The sequence below is a fragment of the Hylobates moloch genome, unplaced genomic scaffold (genome assembly GCF_009828535.3).
Source record: "Hylobates moloch isolate HMO894 unplaced genomic scaffold, HMol_V3 SCAFFOLD_20, whole genome shotgun sequence".
Classification (NCBI taxonomy): Eukaryota; Metazoa; Chordata; class Mammalia; order Primates; family Hylobatidae; genus Hylobates; species Hylobates moloch.
This window is the reverse complement of record NW_026652295.1, coordinates 10,254,074-10,279,785: the sequence shown is the minus strand read 5'-3', so window position 1 is coordinate 10,279,785 and position 25,712 is coordinate 10,254,074. Positions and strand designations below refer to the sequence as shown.

General features: G+C 37.9%; 1 protein-coding gene across 2 annotated transcripts in view; it reads right to left on the bottom strand.

Annotated features, from left to right (window-relative positions):
* Nucleotides 1-25,712, bottom strand: part of SYCP2L (synaptonemal complex protein 2 like) — an 85,080-nt gene that overhangs the window by 23,617 nt on the left and 35,751 nt on the right. For both annotated transcript variants that reach the window (XM_032141098.2, XM_058432622.1), the window contains 8 exons: nucleotides 24,324-24,417; nucleotides 23,377-23,504; nucleotides 22,340-22,387; nucleotides 20,268-20,412; nucleotides 19,303-19,352; nucleotides 15,629-15,758; nucleotides 8,281-8,348; nucleotides 8,066-8,135 (listed from right to left, as the gene is read on the bottom strand). In XM_032141098.2, coding sequence (XP_031996989.1) covers nucleotides 8,066-8,135; nucleotides 8,281-8,348; nucleotides 15,629-15,758; nucleotides 19,303-19,352; nucleotides 20,268-20,412; nucleotides 22,340-22,387; nucleotides 23,377-23,504; nucleotides 24,324-24,417 — 733 coding nt within the window. The remainder of the gene's footprint in view (nucleotides 1-8,065; nucleotides 8,136-8,280; nucleotides 8,349-15,628; nucleotides 15,759-19,302; nucleotides 19,353-20,267; nucleotides 20,413-22,339; nucleotides 22,388-23,376; nucleotides 23,505-24,323; nucleotides 24,418-25,712) is intronic.

Sequence of the window (25,712 nt, the reverse complement as noted above, 5' to 3'; positions counted from 1 at the left end):
ATTACAAAAATTCGTTGGGTGTGGTGGCATGCACCTGTAGTCCTACCTACTTGGGAGGCTGAGGTGGGAGGATTGCTTAAGCCTGGGAGATTGAAAGCTGCAGTGACCCGAAATTGCACCACTGTACTCCAGTCTATCTGAGGGTCCCTCTGACACAAGTCTCTTCTCTCCTAGCTTCTGCTGGAGTGCTGCAGGAGAGGCTCTAGTTAAGGGAAGGGCTCCTGCTGATCATACTACAAAAAGAAAAGACCAATTGGACCTTAGACTGCATTTTCTAAAAGAAACATAAATCCTCCAACGAAAATGCTAAAAATATTTTTTAAAGTAATTCAGGCAAAAAGAACAAAAGGATAGTGATACCAGGAGGAAAGATGCAAACAGGAATTGTGAACAAAATGATTAAAGCTGAGTGTAAATGTAATAAAACACTGAGTAAAGTAATACCAGCAGAAAACATTTTACGAATTAAAAAAACTAGAGAAGCAGCCAAAGGGTCAGAATAAGTACGGCACAGAACGCTCATGAAGTTTGGATACAGTTTTCAACCATAAGGCAAGTCCAATTGGGCCTTAATATAAGCCCCAATAAATTCTAAACAAACAATATTGTACAGACTGTGTTTCTCTGACCATGTTGCAAAAAGTTAGCAAAAGGTAATGAAAGGACAGCTTTAAAATCACCCATATGTTTGGAAACTAAATGTTCAGAAATGTGATTGAAATTAGTGTTCAAAGGTCCTTCTTCTGTTTGGGATATGGTGAAAATATTTACTTGAAGCTTTTAAAAGTGTGTGTGTTAAAATTTCTAGGGTTAACTTTAGAAATAGGGGACGAAAACTTCCAAACTAGGAAAAGGGGGAAAATGGTTATATGATCAATCTAAATGAAGGCAAGGACAGAAAGAATAAAAGAATGAGAATGTGGGACAAAGACAAGAAAACTCAATCCAAATATATCAATGGAAGCACAATGGATTAACTGCTCCTATTAAAAGAGATTGTCAGATCAGATTTTTTTAAATCCTAGTATAAGCTCTTTATGTGATAATCAGCAATTCACAAGGATGAAAAAAGATTGAAAGTAAAAGAATGGCCAAAAAAAAGGATGTATCAGGTAAATATTAGCCAAAAGAAAACTAGTGCTGCTTCATTGATATTAACTAAGTAAGAAGAATTACTAGAGATGAAGAGTCACTTCCTGATGCACCTAGTAGCACTGCCTCAAAACATATAAAATAGAACAAAGGGATACAGATAAGTACGTACAGAACACTCATGAAATTTGGATACCGTTTTCAGCCATAAGGCAAGTCCAATTAGGCCTTAATGTAAGCCGCAGTAAATCTAAAGGAGAGATATTGTACAGACTGTGTTTCTCTGACTGTGTTGCAAAAAGTTAGCAATAAGTAACAAAAGTATCCCATATGCTTGGAAACTACATTAAATTCTACTAAATAACTGGGTTTTAAAAAATACATAAAAAGGAAGAACTACTAAGCATTGATGGTAACAAAAGCACTAATATCAAAATGTGATATAGCCAAAGCATTTCTAAGAAAACTTAAATGCATTTATCAAGAAAACAGAAAGGTTAAAAACAAATGAGTATTGAACTCAAAAGCTGGAAAAAGAGCATCAGAATAAATGTAAAGATATAAGAAGTAAAAATAGAAAAGAGCAGGTAACAACAGAAGAGAAAACAACAGAAATAACAACAGAGAAGAGTAACAAACCAAAATACCAATTCTTTAAAAGATGAGTTAGGTGGACCTCTAGTAAAACTTACCAAGAGTAAAAGTTACAAATAAGTACACAATAAAAAAGAAACAACTACAATGATTAAAATTAAACATTAAGAAGCACACTAAAAAATATGATGCTATGAGAGGCATTCCTAGAAAAACACATAATTCCAAAACTGACCCAAGAAGAAATAGAGAACTTGAGTATATCAGTGGCTATTAAGGAAATTGAAATAATAACGTTTTCCCCCAAATTCCCCAAATTCCCAGGTGGTTTTACAAACTTTTAAAAAATAGTTAGTTTTTATCGTATATAAACTTTTCCAGCAAGAGAAAGAGCTGCCCAGCCTCCATCCACAGGCTAGTGTGACACTGATTCCAATGCCAGATAATAGCAGTAGGAGAAAAGTACAGGTTTGTTCCACTCATGAGTGTAGATGTAACGCTCATTAATAAGGTATTCACTAAATAAGTCCAACAATGTATTTTTTTTTAATGTACCACGATCAAATGAGGTTTATCCCAGGAACACAAGTATGGCTGAACAACATAATACCTATTGATATAATTTGTCATATTAATAAGCAAAAGAACCACCATACCCTTCTATTCTCTGTTTCTATGAGTTGTACTTTTAAAAATTCTACATATAAGTAAAACTATGCAGCATTGGTCTGTGTTTGGCTTCTTTCACTTAGCATAGAAGGGTGGTTACCAGGAATCAAGGGGTTGGGAAAATGAGGAGACGTTGGTCCAAGGGCATAAACTTTCAGCTGTTAAATGAAAAAGTTCTAGAGACCTGAGATATAGACTGGTGACTATAGCTAACAATAATGTATATGTACTTGAAATTGGCTAAGAGAGTAGATCTTTATTATTAACACATGCATACACACACACAAAGATAACTATGTGAGGGGATATGTAAATTAGCTTGATTATGGTAACCATTTCACAATGCATATGCATAACAAAATATCATATTAGGTACCTTAAATATATACAATTTTTATTTGCCAATTATTCCTCAATAAAGCTGGAGGGAAAAAAAGAAACCAAAGGAGAAAATTCATTTGATTATCTTAGTTGATGCAGAAAAATGCATTTCGTAAGTTCAATACTTATGTATGATTTTTTAAAAACTCAGAGCAAATTATGAGTAGAAAGGAACTTCTTTAACCTGGTAAAAATTCAATACCAAAAATCTACTGCAAACATTTTACTTAACAGAGAAACTTTAGATGCATTTGCTATAAGATTAGAAAAAAGACAAGGATGCAGATTTTCACTGCTATGTTTAAGACATACTAAAGATATTGGCCAATGCTATGAAGAATGAAAAATAAGAGATGTAAGTATCGGAAGGGGAGAAAAAAATCTATCATTTTTTGCAAGTAATAGAATCATCTACTTAGGACAACTAAGAGAATCAACAGATAAATTATTTGACCTAATAAGAGTTCAGCAAGGTTGCCAGATATAGGGTTATTTTATAAAAATTAACAGTATTGCTCTACTTTAGCAATAACAAATTTTAAAACAATAGTAACAAAATCATAAATACCTAGGACTTACCCAAAAATACATAAGCTCTTCACAGAGAAAACTTTAAAACTCAATAAAGGACGCAGACTATGACACAGATCAATAGAGAGACATTTCATACTCTTGTGTGGGATGGTTTAATATTTTAAAGATGTCACTTCTCTTCAAGTTAACTTATATATTTAATACAATTTCTAGCAAAATTCCAGTGAACTTAAGTAACTTCATCAACTTGGTCTAAATTTATTTGAAAAAATAAAAAGTCCCTTGAACAACTAAAGTCAACTTTGAAAAAGAGGAAAGAAGATAAACTACTCTATTTAAACAAAGAAAAACAAGCTCCAAAATATCTTCAGGGAATAGGAACTACACAAAAGGACCTAGCAGCTCTAGAAAGAACCAAACAACTTCTAGAAATAAAAAATAAAATAAACATTCAATGATAGGTCCAGCATTAGATACTGGTGAACAGGTAGTTGTGAAAAACAGATGAAATTATCTAGCACGCAAATAAAGTGAAGGAATAGAAAATATATAGGAATGGGTAAAAGATGTGGAATCTAGTTGGAGTTCAAGCAGGAGAAAGAAGAATGAACCAAAAGCAATATTTGAGGAGATAATGGCTGAGAATTTTCCAGAACTGATGAAAGACATGTCACATATTCCAGATTCCCTACAAATGCCAAGGAAGATAAACAAAAAGGTTTATCTTAGACGTATTTAGACTTACTTAGACAAATTTTAATAAGTGGAACATTACCAAGGATAAATGGAAAAAATCTTATATATATTCAGGAGGAAAAAAAAGGACAAATTATCTTTGAAGAATGATTGGTAGATTGACAGCTAAATTTTCATCACGAAAAACAGAAAACAAAAAGCAATTGAATAATTTCTTTGATGTATGATAGAAAAAATTCTGCCAGTATGGTATTCTTCACCCAGTAAAAGTTAATTCAAGAATAAAGGTTGAATGGGCATTTTCATAAAGCAAAAATTCAACCTCAAGTTTTAAAATAAAATTAAAGAACACCAACACATTATGTGGTTGGGTAGGCCAATGGAATTCAAGGATCTTAGGTCTATATAATCTGGAGGAAAAGTAACACTAACTTAAATTTAGGCTTAGGGATTTACACATTATGTAAAAGTAACACTAGATTAACGCTAAAATTTAGGCTTAGAAATTTACACGTTATGGAAAAGTAACACTAGATTAAATTTAGGCTTAGAAATAACACATTATGATTTCTAAGTTAATCAGTAAATGAAAAAAGAAATAGAGTATGTAACTATAAATGAGTAGAGGTTAAAAATACAATAAAAATACTTATGCAAAATGAAAAGAATGAGAGAAAGAAAACAGAATGGTTGGGGCACACAGAAAGTACAAAACAAATCGGTAGATATAATCCAAATATGGGGGAAAGTACATGAAATGTAAATGGACTAAATACTCCAGTTAAAAGACATACTATGAAATGAGGGGCAAGGAAGTCCAACTACAGGCTGTTTACAAGTTATATATATAACATTATGAAACACATACACATATGTCAGTCATGAAAAGACTTTTAGAAATTATACGATGCAAATTCTAAACAAAATAAACAGACTTCAAGACAAAAACATGACTAGATATAGGGGTCATCACTTCATAATGATAAGAGTTTTAATATGCCATAAGGCAAATATACAATAAGGTAACTATTTTACTTTTATCTAAAGACTTATTCTTTTTGTTTGTTTGTTTTTGAGATGGAGTCTCACTCTGTCACCCAGGCTGGAGTGCCATGGCACGATCTTGGCTCACCGCAACCTCTGCCTCCTGGATTCAAGTGATTCTCTTGCCTCAGCCTCCCAAGTAGCTGGCATTACAAGCCTGCGCCATCACACCTGGTTAATTTTTGTATTTTTAGTAGAGACAGTGTTTCACCATGTTGGTCAGGCTGGTCTTGAACTCCTGATCTCAGGTGATCTGCCCACCTTGGCCTCCCAAAGTGCTGGGATTACAGGTGTGAGCCACCATGCCTGGCCTAAAGACTTACTGTTTAGAAAAAAAGATTTATAGGAAGCAAAAATTGAACAGAACCAGAAGAAAAAACTAGCAAATCCACAATCATAATGAAAGGTTTTAATACACTTCTCTCAGCACTTGATAGAATAAGCAGACTGATTAAAAAACAGTAAGAATGTAAGATTTGAAGAATGTAGTTAAGAAAAGTAACCTAATGAATATACATATATAGAGACACTGTACCCAATGATTGTGAAATATACTCTTTTAACCACAAATTAATATTTTTAAAAATTGGCATACACTAAGCCATAACGTACATCTCAAAATTTCAAAAGGTATAATCATACAGACTGTGTTCCCTAGTCACAATGCAATCAAAGTAGAAAACAATAACAAAAAGATAGCTAAAAGCCCCTATACCACTGAGAATTAACAAATATACTTTTAACCAACATTTGGATCAATGAAGAACTCAAAATAAAAAATAATATTTTAGGGCGGGCACGGTGGCTCATGCCTGTAATCCCAGCACTTTGGGAGGCCTAGGCAGGCAGATCACCTGAGGTCAGGAGTTCAAGACCAGCCTGGCCAACATGGCAAAACCCCGTCTCTACTAAAAATGCAAAATTAGCCGGGCATGATGGCACATGCCTGTAATCCCAGCTACTCAGGAGGCTGAGGCAGGAGAATCGCTTGAACCTGGGAGACGGAGGTTGCAGTGAGCCAAGATCACGCCACTGCACTCCAGCCTAGGTGACAGAGTGAGACTCTGTCTCAAAATAAAAAAATAAAAAATAATATTTTAAAGTAAATAATGACAAATATATATTATAATGTGTGGGATTCACCTGAAGCAGTACTTAGAGAAAAATGAATAGCATTAAATGTAGTAATATAGGAAATAATATATAATATCTTTTTGGTAGGTAAGAATTTCATATGACTAACCGCAGAGAAAAGATGAAATAGAATTTATTAAAATTAAAAGCTTTGATTTATCAAAAAAAAAGCAATCTTAAACACATTAAACAAAGAGAGAAGTACAGACCACACAGAGGAAGAAGATATTTACAAGCCACATAATCAAGGACGAGTGTCCAGAATGTATTATGAAGAATTCCCAGGAATCAATATAAGAAGATAATTCTATAGACAACTAGGCAAGACGTGTTAGACACTACACGAGAGGAAATTCAAATGGCTAATAAACGCATACAATTATGCTAAATTTCAATCAGGGATATTTGAATTAAAACTTCAGTGTCCACACACACATACATCAGAAATTTAAAATACCAAGTGTTGGTGAGGATGTAAAGCAACAGGACTCTCATATACGGCTGGTGGGAAAGTAAAAGATACAGTCACTTTGAGAAAGTTTGGCATATGTAAAATTGTTAAAGGTACACATATTCTATAACCCAGCAATTATACTCCTAAAAATGTGCCTAGGCAAGATTTTTAACATGTGTATCAGGAGAGATGTTCATGATTTTTCATAGTGGCATTATTTCTAACAACCCAAACCGCAAAAATCCAAATATCCCACAGCACTGGAATGGATTTTTAAATATGGTATTTTCATGTAACTGAATGCTAAATAGTAAAGAAATATACTTCACTTACACACATTAGCATGAATGGATCTCACAAATGATTGAGCAAAAGAAGCCACATATAATGTATACGGTATAATGTCATTTGTTTACATTTAAAATCAGATAAAACTAAACTGTATATTATTTAGGGATACATACGGAGAAAGCAAAATTATAAAGAGAAGTAACTGAAGGATTTTTACAAAAGTCATTAGTCATTACCTGTATGAGGGGTGAAAGAAATTAATAAGTAATAATCTGGTATGGAAGGATTCTAAGCCAATGGCAGTTTTCTAGTTCCCAGTTTGAGCTGTGGTTACACAGATGTTCACTTTATAGTCATTCTTTAAACTGTTCACATCTATCTCTTCTGAGTGTATGGTATTTCTCACAACGCACAAATGAACAAAAAAGCAGAGACTGAGACATAAAATTAAGGGGAGGGGGTAGGATGGGTTTCAGGTAAAGCATATCAGGATTTTGAAAGCAATAGTAATGTTATATTCCTAAAACTGGATGATGGTTTGCAGATATTTGTTGCATTAATATTCTAAATATCCTACACATATTTATAACTAGTTGAATGCTTTCGATATGTAATTTTAAAGGTAAAGAAAAAATGCAGTCAAGAAACATCATAAACAGTAGAAAAGTATTATATTAACTTATTACATTATATTAAGGACAACATTGTGAACCAGACTGGAAATCTTTATACCACTGTTAACATGAGTAAATGAACTCAGAAGTTTTAATAATTTGACCACACAATGTTTTAGAACATTTCTTATAAACCACAAGTGACCTACATGCTTGAGAATGAAATAAGCTCTGGATGAGATCCTTAGGAAAGTACCGCCACTGTGCCCTCCTCTGAGGCTGGAGAGAAGGTGTGACTGGCTGGTGGGATTCAGGTCCCAGGCTATACCTTCCTTGGCACAAGAGGTCCTGGTTCCTGAATGGAGCCCCCCATTTTTCCTCCTAACCTTCACGAACATTTAGAACTAGTAAGCAGCTCAAACTCCTCCCTCCACAGCCCGGCAATAGTCACTGTGCAAAGTGACTTGATCTGCAACCTGAGTAACAGCCCAGTCTGCCAAAATCAGATTAATTTCATTTTATTCTGCAAAAAAAAAAAAAAAAAAAAGTACTATTCTCTCACCTCTGTCTTCCAAGTTTCTCAGCTTATGTTTCAAGCTAGTACTTTCTGTTAGTGATTCTTGGTTCACAATCTTAAACAAAACAGACCACAAATTACATCCTTTATGGCAAAGCAAGAAACAAGTGGTGTACTCATCAAAAGGAATAGCCAATGTGTTATGCAAATATGATATTAATTCTGGAAAATCAGATGAATAACCAACAATTAAATAGTACCTTAGGTTCTTCTTCATCTGAGGGCTTCAAGGAAGAGAGCTCGCTCAATGAGTAAGGATCTTGAAGCTCTGAGCATTAGAGAGAAGTTGCAAGTGAACACACGCCAAGTAACAAAGCAATAAGAATTCACTATCATTCTAGATATTAAATCTCATCATCAAAAAAAGGGACACAGTTCTAAGTGAAACAAAAATCTACTGACTGTATCTTTTGGGACATGAATTCTTTTTTATTATACTTTTAAGGTACATGTGCACAACGTGCAGGTTTGTTACATATGTATACATGTGCCATGTTGGTGTACTGCACCCAGTAACTCATCATTTACATTAGGTATATCTCCTAATGCTGTCCCTCCGCCCTCCCCCCTCCCCACATCCACAACAGGCTCCAGTGTGTGATGTTCCCCTTCCTGTGTCCATGAGTTCTCATTGTTCAATTCCCACCTACGAGTGAGAATATGTGGTGTTTGGTTTTTTGTCCTTGCGATAGTTTGCTGAGAATGGTGGTTTCCAGCTTCATCCATGTCCCTACAAAGGACACGAACTCATCATTTTTTATGGCTGCATAGTATTCCATGGTGTATATGTGCCACATTTTCTTAATCCAGTCTATCGTTGTTGGACATTTGGGTTGGTTCCAAGTCTTTGCTATTGTGAATAGTGCCACAATAAACATACGTGTGCATGTGTCTTTATAGCAGCATGTTTTCTAATCCTTTGGGTATATACCCAGTAATGGGATGGCTGGGTCAAATGGTATTTCTAGTTCTAGATCCCTGAGGAATCGCCACACTGACTTCCACAATGGTTGAACTAGTTTACAGTCCCACCAACAGTGTAAAAGTGTTCCTATTTCTCCACATCCTCTCCAGCACCTGTTGTTTCCTGACTTTTGAATGATGGCCATTCTAACTGGTGTGAGATGGTATCTCATTGTGGTTTTGATTTGCATTTCTCTGATGGCCAGTGATGATGAGCATTTTTTCATTTGTCTTTTGGCTGCATATACGTCTTCTTTTGAGAAGTGTCTGTTCATATCCTTTGCCCACTTTCTGATGGGGTTGTTTTATTCTTGTAAATTTGTTTGAGTTCATTGTAGATTCAGGATATTAGCCCTTTGTCAGATGAGTAAATGGCAAAAATTTTCTCCCATTCTGTAGGTTGCCTGTTCACTCTGATGGTAGTTTCTTTTGCTGTGCAGAAGCTCTTTAGTTTATTTAGATCCCATTTGTCAATTTTGGCTTTTGTTGCCATTGCTTTTGGTGTTTTAGACATGAAGTCCTTGCCCATGCCTATGTCCTGAATGGTATTGCTTAGGTTTTCTTCTAGGGTTTTTATGGTTTTAGGTCTAATATGTAAGTCTTTAATCCATCATGAATTAATTTTTGTATAAGGTGTAAGGAAGGGATCCAGTTTCAGCTTTCTACATATGGCTAGCCAATTTTCCCAGCACCATTTATTAAATAGGGAATCCTTTCCCTATTTTTTGTTTTTGTCAGGTTTGTCAAAGATGAATTCTTATTAGGTTTGTACATCTGTAGGTAAGATTAGCAGCCAGTTACTTCAACTAGATGGGCACCTTAAGGAGCTGCCCATCTGGCCTCAAATAACATGGGCAGGGATTCTTCCACCTCAATCTTGTGATTCTTCTCTCCCTTAGAAACCCATCCCTTATTGCCTCTTACTCTTTTTTGATGATTTGATATACATATATATGGTGTAATGATTATCACTTTCAAATCGATGAACACATCCATCACTACCTGTGCTGTATATTACATCCCCAGAACTTGTTCATGTTATGCCTGAAAGTTTATATCCTTCAAGGACCATCTCCTCTTTCCCCCCACCTCCTAGCATCTGTCAACCACTATTCCATTCTCTGTTTCTATGAGTTTGACTTTTTTACATTCTATATGTATGTGAGATTATATAGTATTTGTCCTTTAGTGACTAGCTTATTTCACTTACTATGACGTCCTCCAGGTTTATCCATGTTGTTGCATATGGCCTGATTTCCTTCTTTTTTAAAGCTGAATAGCATTCCATTATTTATATATACCACATTTTCTATATTCATTCATCCACTGACCAATACTTAGGCTGATTCCATATCCTGGCTATTGTGAATAATGCTGCAATAAACATGGGAGTGCAGATCTCTCTTCAAGATGCTGATTTTATCTCCTTTGGATATATACATGCAAGTGGGATTGATGGATTCCATACAATTCTAATTTTTTTGAGAAAACTCCATACTGTTTTCCACAATGGTTGCATCAATTTACATTCCTACCAACAGTGTACAATTGTTTCCTTCTCTCCATACCCTTGCCAACACTTGTTATCTCTTGTCTTTTTGATAATAGCTATCTGGACAGGTGTGAGATATCACATTATGGTTTTGATTTGCATTTCTCTAATGATCAGTGATGTTGAGTACATATACCCATTAGCCATTTGTGCATCTTTTTTGGAAAAATGTCTATTCAGCTTCTTTACCCATTTTTAATTGGGTTATGTGTTGTCTTGCTTTTGAGTTGTGGAAGTTATTTTGAATATTAACCCCTAACCTATTATCAGATATATGATTTGCAAATATTTTCTCCCATTCTTTAGGTTGTCTTTCCATTTGATTGATTGCTTTCTTTGCTGTGCACAAGATTTTTAGTATGACATAGTCCCAAAAGTTTATTGTGTTATTAGGATTGTATGCAAAAAATCATTGCTAAGACCAATGTCAAAGAGGTGTTTCCCTATTTTTGTCTAGTAGTTGTACAGTTTTAGATCTTAAAGTCAACCTATTTTGAGTTGATTTTTGTATATTGTATAAGACAAAGGTCCAATTGCATTGTTTAGTATGTGGATAACCAGTTTTCCCAAAACATTTATTGAAGACGCTTTCCTTTCCACATTGTGTAATCTTGGTGCCCTTTTCAAAGATTAAGTGGCCGTATATATGTGTAGGTTTATGTCTGGGCCCATAATGTTATCTTGGCCTATGTGCCTATCTCTATGGCAGTACTATACTGTTTTGATTACTATAGTTTTTAAATACACTTTGAAATCAGAAAGTGTGATGCCTCCAGCTTTATTCCTCTTTCTCAAGATTGCTTTGGCTATTTAGGGTCTTTTGTGGTTCCATATGAATTTTAGGATAGTTTTTTCTATTTCTGTGAAAAATGCCAGTAGAAATTTGATAGCAGTTGAATTGAATCTGTATATTGCTTTGGATAATAAGGACATTTTAACAATATTAATTCTTCCAATCCATGTACATAGGATATTCTTCCATTTATTTGTGTCTTCAATTAATTTCATCAATGTCTTATAGTTTTCAGATCATGATCTTTCACCTCCTTGGTTGTGTTTTTTGTAAGCTATTATAAATGAAATTTTCTTCTTGAGATGGAGTCTTGTTGTGTCGCCCAGGCTGAAGTGCAGTGGCGTGATCTCAGCTCACTGCAGCCTGCACCTCCTGGATTCAAGCAATTCTCCTGCCTCAGCCTCCTGAGCAGCTGGGACTACAGGAGTGTGCCAACACACCTGGCTAATTTTTTGTATTTTTAGTAGAGATGGGGTTTCACTGTGTTAGCTGGGATGGTCTCGATCTCCTGACCTCATAATCCGCCTGCCTTGGCATCCCAAAGTGCTGGGATTACAGGCGTGAGCCACCATGCCTGGCCGAGATTTTCTTGATTTCTTTCTTAGTTTATTGTTAGTGTCTAGAAATGCAACTGATTTTTGTTTTGTTGTTTTGTTGAAACCCAGAAGCAAACCCCACAACTGATTTTTGTATGTTGATTTTGTATCCTGCAACTTTACTGAATTCATTTATTAGTTCTAACAGTTTTTTGGTGAAATCTTTACGGTTTGATATATGTAAAATCATGTCATCTTTAAACAAAAACAATTTAACATCTTCCTATTTGGATGTCTTTTATTTTTCTTGCCTGGATAGAACTGGGTAGGACTTCCAGTACTATGTTAAACAGAAGTGGCAAGAGTAGGCACCTTCGTCGTGTTCCTGATCTTAGAGGAAAAGCTTTCAGCTTTTCACCATTGAGTGGAATACTAGCTGTGGGCTTGTCATATATGGCCTTTTTAATATTGAGGTACATTCTATATGTACCTAATTTGTTGAGAGTTATGAAAGGATGTTAAATTTTGTCAAATGCTTTTTTTGCATCTATTGAAATGATTCTATGAATTTAACCTTCATTCTGTTAATGTGGTTTATCACATTTATTGATTTGTGTATACGGAACCTTCCTTGAATCTCAGGGATAAATCCTACTTTATCATGGTGTATAGTCCTTTTAACGTGGTATTTAGTAAGTTTTGTTAGTATTTTTGAGTGTTTTTACATATATGTTCATCAAGGACATTGGCCTGTAATTTTCTTTTCTTGTAGCATTCTCATCTGGCTTTGATGAGAGGGTAATGCTGGCCTCATAAAATGGGTTTGGAAGTGTTCTCTCCACCTCAGTTTTTTGGAAGAGTTTGAAAAGGATTGGCATTAATTTTTCTTTAAATGCTTGGTAGAGTTCACCAATGAAACCATCTGGCCCTGGGCTACTCTCTGTTGGGAGGTTTGATTACTGATTTGATCTCCTTACTCATTATGGGTCTGTTCAGCTTTTCTATTTCTTCATATTCAGTCTTGGTAGGTCGCAAGTTTCTAGAAACTCATCCATTTCTTCTGTGTTATCCAATTTGTTGGTGTATAATTTGTTTGTTGTAATCGCTTACGATCCTTTGTAGTTCTGTGGTATCAGTTGTAGTGTCTCTTTTCTCATTAATAATTTTTTGTGAGTCCTCTCTTTCTCTTGGTTAGTCTAGCTAAAGGTCTGTCCATTTCATTCTTTCCAAACACAAACTCTTAGTTTCATTGACCATTTCTATTGTCTTTCTAGAGCCTACTTCATTTATTTATGCCTTAATATTTGTTATTTTCTTTGTTAAGCTGACTTTGGGTTTAGTTTCTTCTTTCTTCAGTTTCTTGATGGGTGAAGTTACTTGGGATTTTCCTTTTTTCTTAATGTAGGTATTTATTGCTAATAAACTCCCCTTTTAACACTGCTTTTGCTGCATCCCGTAAATTTTGGTATGTTTCCATTTTCATTTATCTCAAGATTTTTAAATTTCCCTTTTAATTTCTTTGATCCATTGGTTATTCAGGGGTGTGTTGTTTAATTTCCATGTATTTGTGAATTTTCCAATCTTCCTCCTGCTATTATTTCTAGTTTCATACTGCTGTGATCAGAAAAGACCTCTGAGATTATCTCAATCTTTTCAAATTTGTTAAGATATATTTTGTGGCCCAACATATGATCAATTCTGGAGAATGTCCCATGTGCACTGTGCACTGGAGAATATGTGTTCCACTGCTGTTAGATAGAATGTTCTGTATATGTTAGTTAGATTCTTCTGGTCTACAGTATTATTCAAGCCACTGTTTCCTTATTGATTTTCTATCTGGATAATCTATTGACTGTTGAAGGTGGGGTAATTAAAGAACTCTGTTATTGTATTGCTATTTCTCTCTTCAGTTCTGTTAATATTTGCTTTATACATTTAGGTGCTGTAACGTTGGGTGCATATATATATTTACAATTGCTATTTCCTGTTGATGAATTAACCCTTTTATCATCATCTAGTCTTTGTCTCTTGTGACAAATTTTGACAGAAAGTCTATTTTGCCTGATGTAGGTTTAGCCATATCCCTGCTCTCTTTTGATTGCCATTTGCATGGAATATCTTTTTCTGACCCTTCACTTTCAGTTTATGTCTGTCCTTAAGGTAAAGTGAGTCCCCTGTAAGCAGCATATTGCTGAATCTCACTTTTTTCTATCCATTCAACCACTCTGTGTCTTTCGATTGGAGAATTTAATCCATTTAAAGTAATTATTGATAGGTAAAAACTTAGTATTGCCATTTTGTTGATTGTTACTCTTTTGTAGTAACTTTGTTCCTTTCTTCCCTATCTTGCTCTCTTCCTTCCTTTTATTCTTTTTTTTTTTTCTTTTTGAGATAGAGTCTCACTCTGTCACCCAGGCTGGAGTGCAGTGGCACGATCTTGGCTCACTGCAACCTCCGCCTCCCGGTTCAAGCAATTCTTTTGTCTTAGCCTCCCAAATGGCTTGGACTACAGGTGCCTGCCACCATGCCTGGCTAATTTTTGTATTTTTAGTAGAGATGAGGTTTCACCATATTGGTCAGGCTGGTCTCGAACTCCTGACCTCAGGTGATCCGCCCACCTTGGCCTCCCAAAGTGCTGGGATTACAGGAGTGAGCCACTGCGCCTGACCCCTTTCATTCTTTAATGTTACATTTTCCTCTCTACTTCTTTATTTTCCCTACTTATTTTCTTCCAGTGGCAGCTACACTAACAGATTATTATTGAAGTACTTACTAAATATCATTGTATGCCTGGCAATGTGCTGAACTGTGGAATAATAAACAATATTAATATTGTTAATAATAATAAACAAAATCGTATTCTTAACAAACTTAAAAATGCAGAGAGTTAAAATAAAATACAGTGAGGGTTAAGAAAAAGCCTATAGGTTAAGGGTTGGCAAACTCTGGCCCCCAAGCCAAATCCAGTCTGCTACCTGATTTTATAAATGAAGTTTTATGGAAAGACAGCCACCCCATTGGCTTACATCTTATCCATGGCCAATTTTGTGCAACAACTGCAGAGTTGAATAGTTACAACAGAAACGAAATGGATCAAGGCTGGCCGTGGTGGCTCACGCCTGTAATCCTTGCACTTTGGGAGGGCAAGGTAGGCAGATCACTTGAGGTCAGGAATTCCAGACTGGACTGGCCAATACGGTGAAACTCCATCTCAACTAAAAATACAAAAATTAGCCAGGCATGGGAGGCTTAGGCAGGAGAATCGCTTGAACCTGGGAGGTGGAGGTTGCAGTGAGCCAGGATCACACCATTGCACTCCAGCCTGGGTGACAGAGCAAGACTCCGTGTCAAAAAAAAAGAAAAGAAAAAGAAACCATATGGATCAAAAAGCAAAAAATGTTTACTATTGGAACTTTACAAAAAATGTTTACCAACCCCTGCTACAGGTCATCATTTGAGATATCTTGCTTCTTTAAAAAAAGAAGAGACCAGCAATTCTTGGGCACAAGATGATCTCAAATAGCACAGCAAAATTAAAACATCATATCCTCTGTTAATTTGCTAATAAGAGACATTAAGGTAAAGAACAATGTTATCTTCATATTTTCTTTAATAGATATTAAAATAAAAATGTTTTGTTTACTTCAAACTACCTGTCCCAAATACAAATTTTTTCCTATGTAAGTCAACAGAAAATCATGTACCTGTTTTCTGGGCAGAATCTTCGGCAGTCAAAAAAGCAAAACTATCTTGGAATTTTTTTTCAGAAGTCTTTGGAGATGTGGTGTTATTTTGCTTGGGTATGTCTTTCTGTGATGGTGATAGAAGCTTAGCCTAAAATATAGTATCTTTTTTAAGTGTTAACATTCATAATTAAAAACAAGTTATCAAAATACTCTAAGACATTTTCAATATTACTTTAAGAAGCTTAAGTATTAGATTTACTCCATTTGAAAATAAATGCTAATTCTACTAAGAATTTCTGTGTGTTTTTAGTTGAGAGGTGGATATTAGCTTAATGCCATGGTACTGAATCTGAACTAGATCATTTATGCTTTCAGGAGATACAGAAATGAAAATCTCGTGAATCCTTGGAAATCATAAATTCTGTTAGGTAAAAAGAGAGAGGCTGGCACCTGATCCTAGACTCTGGTTTTCACAGTTGGAAAGGATCTTATAGATTATTAAATTTCCAATTTCCAGTTATCTTTTTAAGACGGAGTCACTCTGTCACCCAGGCTGGAGTGCAGTAGCGTGACCTCAACTCACTGCAACCTCCACCTGAGTTCAAGCAATTCTCGTGCTTCAGGCTCGTGAGTAGCTGGAATTATAGGCATGCATCACCACGCCCAGCTCATTTTTTTGTATTTTTAGTAGAGATGGGGTTTCGCCACGTTGGCCAGGCTGGCCTCAAACTCCTGACCTCAGGTGATCTGCCCGCCTTGGCCTCCCAAAGTGCTGAGATTACAGGCGTGTGCCACTGCACCTAGCCAATCTCCAGTTATCTTCTGATTACTCTGCATTAAAGTACTGCTCCCCTCAAATGGACAATAGATTCAAACCTTGACTCTGAATTATTTTTAATGCATGTATTGAGACAGAAATGTTTTCCCTTAGGAACTACATTACTATTTTTATTAAAATTACCTTAAAGACATTTTCAAATAATAGTACTTTTATTAAATACATTAGTAAAAACCAAAGGGGAGGGAGAATAAAGCAAGCTTATTTCAGAGATTTAGTTAAGAGAGAGACAGAGTGCACGAGACAGAGACAGAGGGAATGTGCCTGTCTAAAGTCCTAGGGTCAAAGCAAAGTGACTACTCATTTAAACATTCCTGCTCTACCTGCCTCTATTCTATTACAGCATGAGAACTGATCTGCCTAATGATCCTAGTGAAAATCCTAAATGATCAATGATTCAATTATATTTCCTTTACTCAGCTTACTAAGCTAGGAAAATAAAATATCTAACAATTAGAATTAGTGTAAGGGGATACTAGATTTAAATTTTAATTAGCAGGAAAATTACATTAACTAAATCCTTCCTTCTTGAGGATTGAGTTAATTGAGATTTTACTGCAGTAAATAAAATTCTGACTGCATTTTTACTGAATAGGAAATTTCTCCTTGTGCTTTCATGCAAAGTTTGCTATAAATGCTATTGAGCTTCTCTTTCTAGTTTTTCAAAGACACATCTAATAAACAGTGGCCACAAAAAAAAAATAAATGCTAAGATCATGAGATCCCTGAATTGCAAGAACATGAAGTCATATTTCAGTAGATAACTCTAAGTGTGGTCTCGAAGTGTGGTCGAGACTGGCGCATGAGCAGTATCTGGGAACTTGATGGAAATGCAAATCCTCAAGTCTCATCTATTCAATTCAAAACTCTAGGGACAGGACCCAGCAATCTATGTTTTAGCAAGCCATCCTGGTCATTGTGATGGCCACTAGTATTTGAGAACCACTGCTCTGTATCAGGGGTTGGCAAACTCTAATCTGTTGCTGTTCTTGAAAGCAAAGTTTTATTAGAACACAGCATACCCATGTGTTTCCATTCTGTCTCTGGCTGTTTTCTGGCTACAAAGGCACAGGTGAGTAGTTGCCAAAGAGATTGCATGGCTCAGAAAGCCAAAAGTATTTACTCTCTGGCCCTTTACAGAAAAAAATTGCTGACCTCTGCTGTCAATTATTCTCTTATACAGAGAGAAGTATATTTTTGAATACCAGTATTTGTAGAAAGTCAGCAATGCCCTCACTGAAAATCAACATAGATTTCTTGCCAGAGGCACAGCTTATATTTATAGATTTTTTAAGCTGTGGTCAGGCACGGTGGCTCACGCCTGTAATCCCAGCACTTTGGGAGGCCAAGGCAGGTGGATCACTTGAGGTCAGGAGTTCGAAACCAGCCTGGCCAACATGGCAAAACTGTCTCTACTGAAAATACAAACATTAGCTGGGCGTGGTGGCAGATGCCTGTAATCCCAGCTACTCAGGAGGCTGAGGCAGGAGAATCACTTGAACCTGAGAGGTGGTGGTTGCAGTGAGCTGAGATCGCACTACTGCACTTCAGCCTGGGCGACAGCAAGACTCTGCCTCAAAAAAAAAAAAAAAAAAAATTTTTTTGAAGCTGTGGTATTTCTTTGGTGTTTATTTCAAATAAAAGCTGTATTTACTAGAAACTGTTCCTTGGGTTCATTTCTAACTGATAACTCATTATTTCAGGTTGAACTATTCAAGGAATAAATACTTACTCTGGCTCATAGGTTTAACCCACCCCTCTCCTTACAGAGCATGAGAGCCCTTCAGGTGAACAGAGGGCAACACATCCCAGGCTGATGGAAGAAAGAAGATGAAGATGTGATTAAAACCCTAACCAAACTATTTCTGCATAAGCAAGCAGGGCACTGTCGATACTCTCAGAATCACAGCAGTTGCTCCTTATAAAATGCTCTGAACTTGCTGATATACTCTGTACTGTATACATAGCTCATATGACACAAAACAAAAACCAACTGCTGAGAGAGGTAATTCAGTGAATAAAAGGCAAAAATTGGCTTTGAATTGGTGCAGACACTGCTGTCTCTATTCTTAACTACTTTGATATAAAACAAGGATAAGTGAAGGGAAATGAAGAAACTTTGAGGGTTTATTCAATATTTATATAAGCTCGAAGGTATCCTAAGCACTTGCAAAATAAATGTCTAAATAATTAAACCATTAAAAGCTTTAGAAAAAACTAAGGGAAGAACTAAACCAACAAGTTTATATCAAAACATAAATTCAAAAGAGTAAATTTGCAGGAAATTGGAATAGCCCAGAATTTTAGCATCATTCATAATAAACATCCTCCAGCAACATTTGGGAACAGTAAAAAAGACCCTAAATCTTTTTTTTTTTTTTTTTCTGAGACAGGGTGTCTCATTCCGTCACCCAGGCTGCAGCGCAGTGGTGCAATCTTGGCTCACTGCAAACCCCACCTCCCAGGCTCAAGCCATCCTCCCACCTCAGCCTCCTGCGTAGCTGGCACTATAAGCATGTGCTACCACGCCTTGCTAATTTTTGTATTTTTTGTAGAGACGGGGTTTCACCATGTTGTCCAGGCTTGAACTCCCAGACTCAAGTGATCCACCCACCTTGGCATCCCAAAGTGCTGGGATTACCGGCGTGAGCCACCACGCCCAGCCTAAAAGACCTTAAATACTTACCCAAGAGTCATATTAAATGTTTAGAAGTCCTTGCAATTTCTATTGGCAGTGATTCACATATCAGTAAACCAATATTTTGTTATTTTCATATTTCTGAAAGTTGTTTTTGGAGAAATAAATGCAGTTTAACTCATAGGGCACACAGCAACCCAGATACAATGTACTTACTTGGTCTTTCTCACGGCCACTGCCACTACTGGGAGGGAAAACTGGCAAGACTAAATTGAAAGAAAACAAGTGCACAACATATAAACTCATGAGGCATAAAAATTCACGACTCCCTCTCCCAATATGCTAAGGCTAAAAGCAATTCCCACTTCCCACAGCTTCCGGAAATGTCTACTCTTAAGATCCTTTCCTGATTATTCAACCTTGTTCCTCACCACTCGGTTCCTCACCACTCAGCATGAATTCTCTGCTCTAGACTTTGTCCCTGAATGTCACCCTCACATCCTTGTTGTGTCCTGGTAGTTTGTTTTGTTTGAGACAGGGTCTCACTCTGTCGTCTGAGCTGCAGTGCAGTGGCACGATCACTGCTCACCGCAGCCTTGACCTCCTGGGTTCAAGCAATCCTGCCTCAGCCTCCCGGGTAGCTGGGACCACAGGCGCACGCCACCATGTCCAGCTAATGTTTTAATTTTCTAGAGGTGTGGTCTCACCACATTGCCCAGGCTGGTCTCAAACTCCTGGGCTCAAACAACCCTCCCACCCCGGCCTCCCAAAGTGCCGGGATTAGAGGTGTGAGCCACCATGCATGCCCTTGTAGTTTTACCTCCCTAAGAATGCATCCGTTTCTCCTCTTCACATTCTATTTTTTCCAAGGGTTAATTCAAGTCCCACCCACCTCTTCCTTAAAGATTTTCCTGATGTTTCCAGCTCATGACAGATTCCTCTTATCTGAATTTCTACTCCATTTATACAAAACTCAACTGTAACAACTGTTGGTTAATTTCATGTTCTTCTGTTTCATGTACACAGTACATTTTGCCTTTCCAGTGTAACTGTAGCAGGGAAAGCTGGCCCCATAGTCATATATTTCTTTGGACCCACTCCTATTATATACTGAAAAATAAATATCTGATTGGAAAATCACTATTTGAAAAGTGATTCAAAAGAAGACATGCCAGACTTACCTCTCAAATTACTTCTGGTTCTTGTCTTCTTTCTACCAGAATATGATTTTAGGGTTTTCCTTTTTTGGTTACTGGTCCAAGATAGTTCACTGGTACTCGAATCTTGATTACTCTCAGAGAAGAGATGTTTTCTGTAATGAGACTTCTACAAGCACAGATCATAAATGAGAATTTTTAGAGGGGTGCTAGTGCCTCTTATGTATAACTAAACATATTCTACAAAGCTAGAGATAAGAGAAGTACCCTTCTAGAAGACTGGGCTCTCATATAATATAAAGGCAAAGAAGTATGGAGAGGAAGAAAAGGATTATTCCATCAGTCAATTCTCAACAAAGTTGCTGTCGTATAGGATGACAAAATCCTTTCTAATAAAACATTTGCAACAGAAAAGATGGTGGATGACTGTTCAAAAGCAGACCAATCTCAATACTGTGCCTAATTTACTTCAATATACTAAGTCAGATGGCAAAAGAAAGTAGGGGAGTATTTTTTGCAAAGACAAGCCTCTCTACATTTCAGAAGAACCAAAACCAAAGAGGAGGGTTATTTTTCTTTTTTTTTTTTTTTTTGAGGTGGAGTCTTGCCTTATCGCCCAGGCTGGAGTGCAGTGGTGCAATCTTGGCTCACTGCAACCTCTGCCTCCTGGGTTCAAGCCATTATCCTGCTTCGGCCTCCAGAGTAGCTGGGATTACAGGCACGTACCACCACCCAGCTAACTTTTTTTTTGTTTGTTTGTATTTTTACTAGAGACGGAGTTTCGCTATGTTGGCCAGGCTGGTCTCAAACTCCTGACCTCAGATGATCCACCTACCTTGACCTCCCAAAGTGCTGGGATTACGGGTGTGAGACACTGCACCCACCCCAGAAGGGTAATTTCTGTTTAAAACATAAAGCATTTTGAAATTAAGCCTGGATTATAAAAGATTAGAGATTTAGGGCAAGTTTAATCTTTCTGGTGGATTATTCAACTGTACTTGATATTTATATTTTTAAAATTTTTGTTTTTACATTAATTTTCATAAATGCTGTGATGAATACATGTTTGTGCTTGATTTTAATATGGAGTTTGTTTTTTTGAGTTCTGTTTGTTGGGTATCTTCAGGGCCCTGTCCTCAAGCCCTCCTGCCTCTCAAGGGGCTGCAGCATTCAGCTGCTAATAGTTCATTCTCATTTCAGGCCAGGGAGGAGCTAAGTCTCACTCCCAAACATTAGGCTCCTTCAGTCTCTAGATCTCAAATGAAGAAATGAGGCAGAGGCCAAACAAGTCATGTATTCCAAGGAAAAGCCGAGTTGAATGAAAAGACAATATACACAGCCAGGTGCAGTTGCTCATGCCTGTAATCCCAACACTTTGGGAGGCCAAGGTAGGTGATCACCTGAGGTCAGGAGTTTGAGACCAGTCTGGCCAACATGGCGAAACCTAGTCTCTACTAAAGATACAAAAATTAGGCAGGCATGGTGGCATGCCCCTATAATCCTAGCTACTCAGGAGGCTGAAGCAGGAGAATTGCTTGAACCCGGAAGGCAGAGGTGGCAGTGAGCCAAGATCGTGCCATTAGCAAAACTCAGTCTTAAAAAAAAAAAAAAAAGAAAAAGAAAAAAGAAAAGTAAAGAAAAGAGAATACACAAACATGGAGGCAAAAACAATCTCAAGCAGGTGATGGTCAAAAAATTGACAGACGGCTGATGGGGCATGGTGGCTCATGCCTGTAATCCCAGAGATTTGGGAAGCCAAGATGGGAGAATCTCTTAAGGCCAGGAGTTTGAGAACAGCCTGGGCAATGGAGCAAGACTCCATCTCTATAAAAAATTTTAAGATGAGCCAGGCATGGTGGCACCACCTGTAGTTCTTGCTACTCAAGAAGCTGAAGCAGGAGGATTACATGAGCCTGGGAGGCTGAGGCTGCAGTGAGCTATGATGGCAAAACAAGGCCTTGTCTTAAAAAAATTGTTTTAAATTGACAGATGGTTGGTCAGGAGAAAATGGTCCATGAACCAGGAAAGGCGGCTTCCACCTGTCACTGTCCCAGTGGAGACAGATATGAAACTTGAGCCCCACTCCCTGTACTCACGGGTTGTTGCGGGAAGTCAGGAACCCCGAACGGAGGGACCGGCTGAAGCTATGGCAGAAGAACGTGGATTGTGAAGATTTCATGGACATTTATTAGTTCCCCAAATTAATACTTTTATAATTTCTTATGCCTGTCTTTACTCAATCTCTGAACATAAATTGTGAAGATTTCATGGACACTTCTCACTTCCCCAATCAATATCCTTGATTTCCTATGCCTGTCTTTACTTTAATCTCTTAATCCTATCAGCTGAGGAGGATGTCGCCTTAGGACCCTGTGATGATTGCGTTAACTGCACAAATTGTAGAGCATGTGTGTTTGAACAATATGAAATCTGGGCACTTTGAAAAAAGAACAGGATAACAGCAATGTTCAGGGAATAAGAGAGATAACCTTAAACTCTGACCGCCTGGTGAGCCACGCAGAACAGAGCCATATTTCTCTTCTTTCAAAAGCAAATGGGAGAAATATCGCTGAATTCTTTTTCTCAGCAAGGAACATCCTTGAGAAACAGAATGCACCCGAGGGTGGGCCCCTAAAATGGCCCCCTTGGGTGTGGCCGTCTTCTATGGTCGAGACTGTAGGGATAAAATAAGCCCCAGTCTCCCATAGCGCTCCCAGCCTTATTAGGACGAGGAAATTCCCACCTAATAAATCTTGATCAGACCAGTTGCTCTCAAACCCTGTCTCCTGATAAGATGTTATCAATGACAGTGGTGCCCGAAACTTCATCAGCAATTTTAATTTCGCCCCGGTCCTGTGGTCCTGTGATCTCGCCCTGCCTCCATTTGCCTTGTGATATTCTATTACCTTGTGAAGTATGTGATCTCTGTGACCCACACCCTATTCGTACACTCCCTCCCCTTTTGAAAATCCCTAATAAAAACTTGCTGGTTTTACAGCTCAGGGGGCATCACGGAACCTACCGACATGTGATGTCTCCCACGGATGCCCAGCTTTAAAATTTCTCTCTTTTGTAGTCTGTCCCTTTATTTCTCAACCTGGCCAACGCTTAGGGAAAATAGAAAAGAACCTACGTGACTATCGGGGGCAGGTTCCCCGGTAACAGGTGGCTCAGATTGGTCATTTAAGTGGAGAGTTATTAGGCAACGGTCATCTTCAGCACTCATAAACTCCACCACGTTGGTGGATTCTTCTGCCTGCTCTATACAAATTAAGAAAAAGACATTTAATATAATAACCGTGCACACGCTGACATACTCACCAGTGGTCGTCATGGGATGCCCCCTCTGGTACCTCTCCATCCTTTGTTAAGACCTGGTAATTAGGTCCTGCCTCAAACCTCCAATCAGAAATCTATGGGTACAGGCTGGCCTGTTGGCTCACGTCTGTAATCCCAGGACTTTGGGAGGCCAAAGTGGGCAGATCACTTGAGGCCAGGAGTTTGAGACCAGCCTGGCCAACATGGCAAAATCCCGTCTCCACTGAAAATACAAAAAATTAGCTGGGCGTGGTGGCACACACCTGTAGTACCAGCTACTCGGGAGGCTGAGGCAGAAGAGTCGCTTAAACCTAGGAGGCAGAGGTTGCAGTGAGCCGAGATCGTACCACTACACTCCAGCCTGGGCAACAGAGCAAGACTCCGTCTCAAAAAAAAAAAAAAAAAGAAAAGAAAAGAAATCTATGGGCACTTGGGAAAACAGCCTTGGGGCGTAACTCAAAAGAGAAACATGGTCTAGTGCAGGGCCAACTTTGTGGGTAGACAAGACCTTCCCTACTCCCATGTCCTGCCTCCCCCAAACCCCATCATTTCTTCTCCTTTGTAATTTCCAGTTGACCCACAAGAGAGACCTTATCAGGTGTAGAAAACAATTCAAGGCTATCAGCAACTCTTCTTCCTCCAGAAGTGCCATCAGACATGCATCACTCATATGACCACAGGTTTCCAGTGACCTCTTCCAACTAAGGTTTCATCGCTTTTACAGGAAACTCAGGGTCAGAATTTTGTTACTTCCCAATATACCTGTTTCTCTTTCAAGGCCACTGGGACTCTCCCTGTCTTCTTTATCAGACTTACTAAAAAGTTCTGAGGAGATTTTCATCTGGTCAGGCAACATCTGAAATGCAAGACAAAAGTCAACTTTGAAATGTAGTCATCTTTAAAAAAAAAAAAAATTAAGGAAAACCTAAAGCTTAGAACAAAACACACTGATAAATCAGAAGTTAGTCAAGTTCCTCAGTTTGTCCTCTCCTGAAGGATCATTCCACTGTTTCTGGCTTCTCCAGGACCCACCTCCCTCCAGGACCAGCTCGGGCTAGCCATTCCCCTGCTCCAAGCACTCTTTCCTGGTGTCTTCCCAGCCTCTCCTGTCTCTGGCCCAGGTCTCATCCCGTTGGGTAACATCTAACCCCTGCTTCTCTCTGGCACTGAGTCTCTCTCAGGATGAGTCTGTAGTGAGTTCCCAACTGTAGGGTCCTCAGTCCAACCCCTTTCCCTAGAATAGGGGCCTCCTATTCTAGGAACTACAGCTTTATCTCAGGAAAATCCTCATTCTCCCCTCAAAACATATTATTCATTTTGTGAAATGTGGAAAGACATATGATTTTGATGTTTTTGTGAGTTAAGGCAAACTTGTCTTCAGAACATATGTAATTTGATGGAGGAGGTGTTTTTTATCAAGTGACTGATTTCCCCTTTATTTCTCATCCTCATCCTCAACCATGAAATGGCGTTTTTGTAAGAAGACCATGTCATTAAAATAAGGTGAGTTTTTGGAAACTATTTTCAGAGCACTTTGTTACATATAAACACCTTCATATATAACTCAAACCAAAAGAAAGCCGGCCTAAGACTTCCTTATCTGGTCTCTGAGCTCTTAATTCAACTTTCTATGGGCCATTACCACAGTATTTTTTGCCTTTTGTCACAAATTTCTTTGCCTTGTCTACCATCTGTGATACAGAAAGGTTTCTTGTTCCTGTCAATAAATAGGAAACAGAGAGAGTTGGAGACCACAGCAGTCTAGAGAAGTACAGACCATTTCCACAAGATAAGACCAACAGGTACAACTGTGGAAAAAGTCCCTCAGAAACTTTATTCCTAATGACTCCCTGATATGGTCTGGCTGTGTCCCCACCCAAATCTCATCTTGAAGTGTAGCTCCCATAATTCCCACATGTCATGGGAGGGACCCCATGGGAGGTAACTGAATCATAGGGATGGGTCTTTCCCATGCTGTTCTGACAGTAAGTCTCACAAGATCGGATGGTTTTATAAAGGGGAATTTCCCTACTCTCTTGCCTGCCGCCATGTAAGATGTGACTTTGCTCCTCCTTTGCCTTCTACCATGATTGTGAAGCCTCCCCGGCTGGGGAGTCCATTAAACCTCTTTCCTTTATAAATTACCCAGTC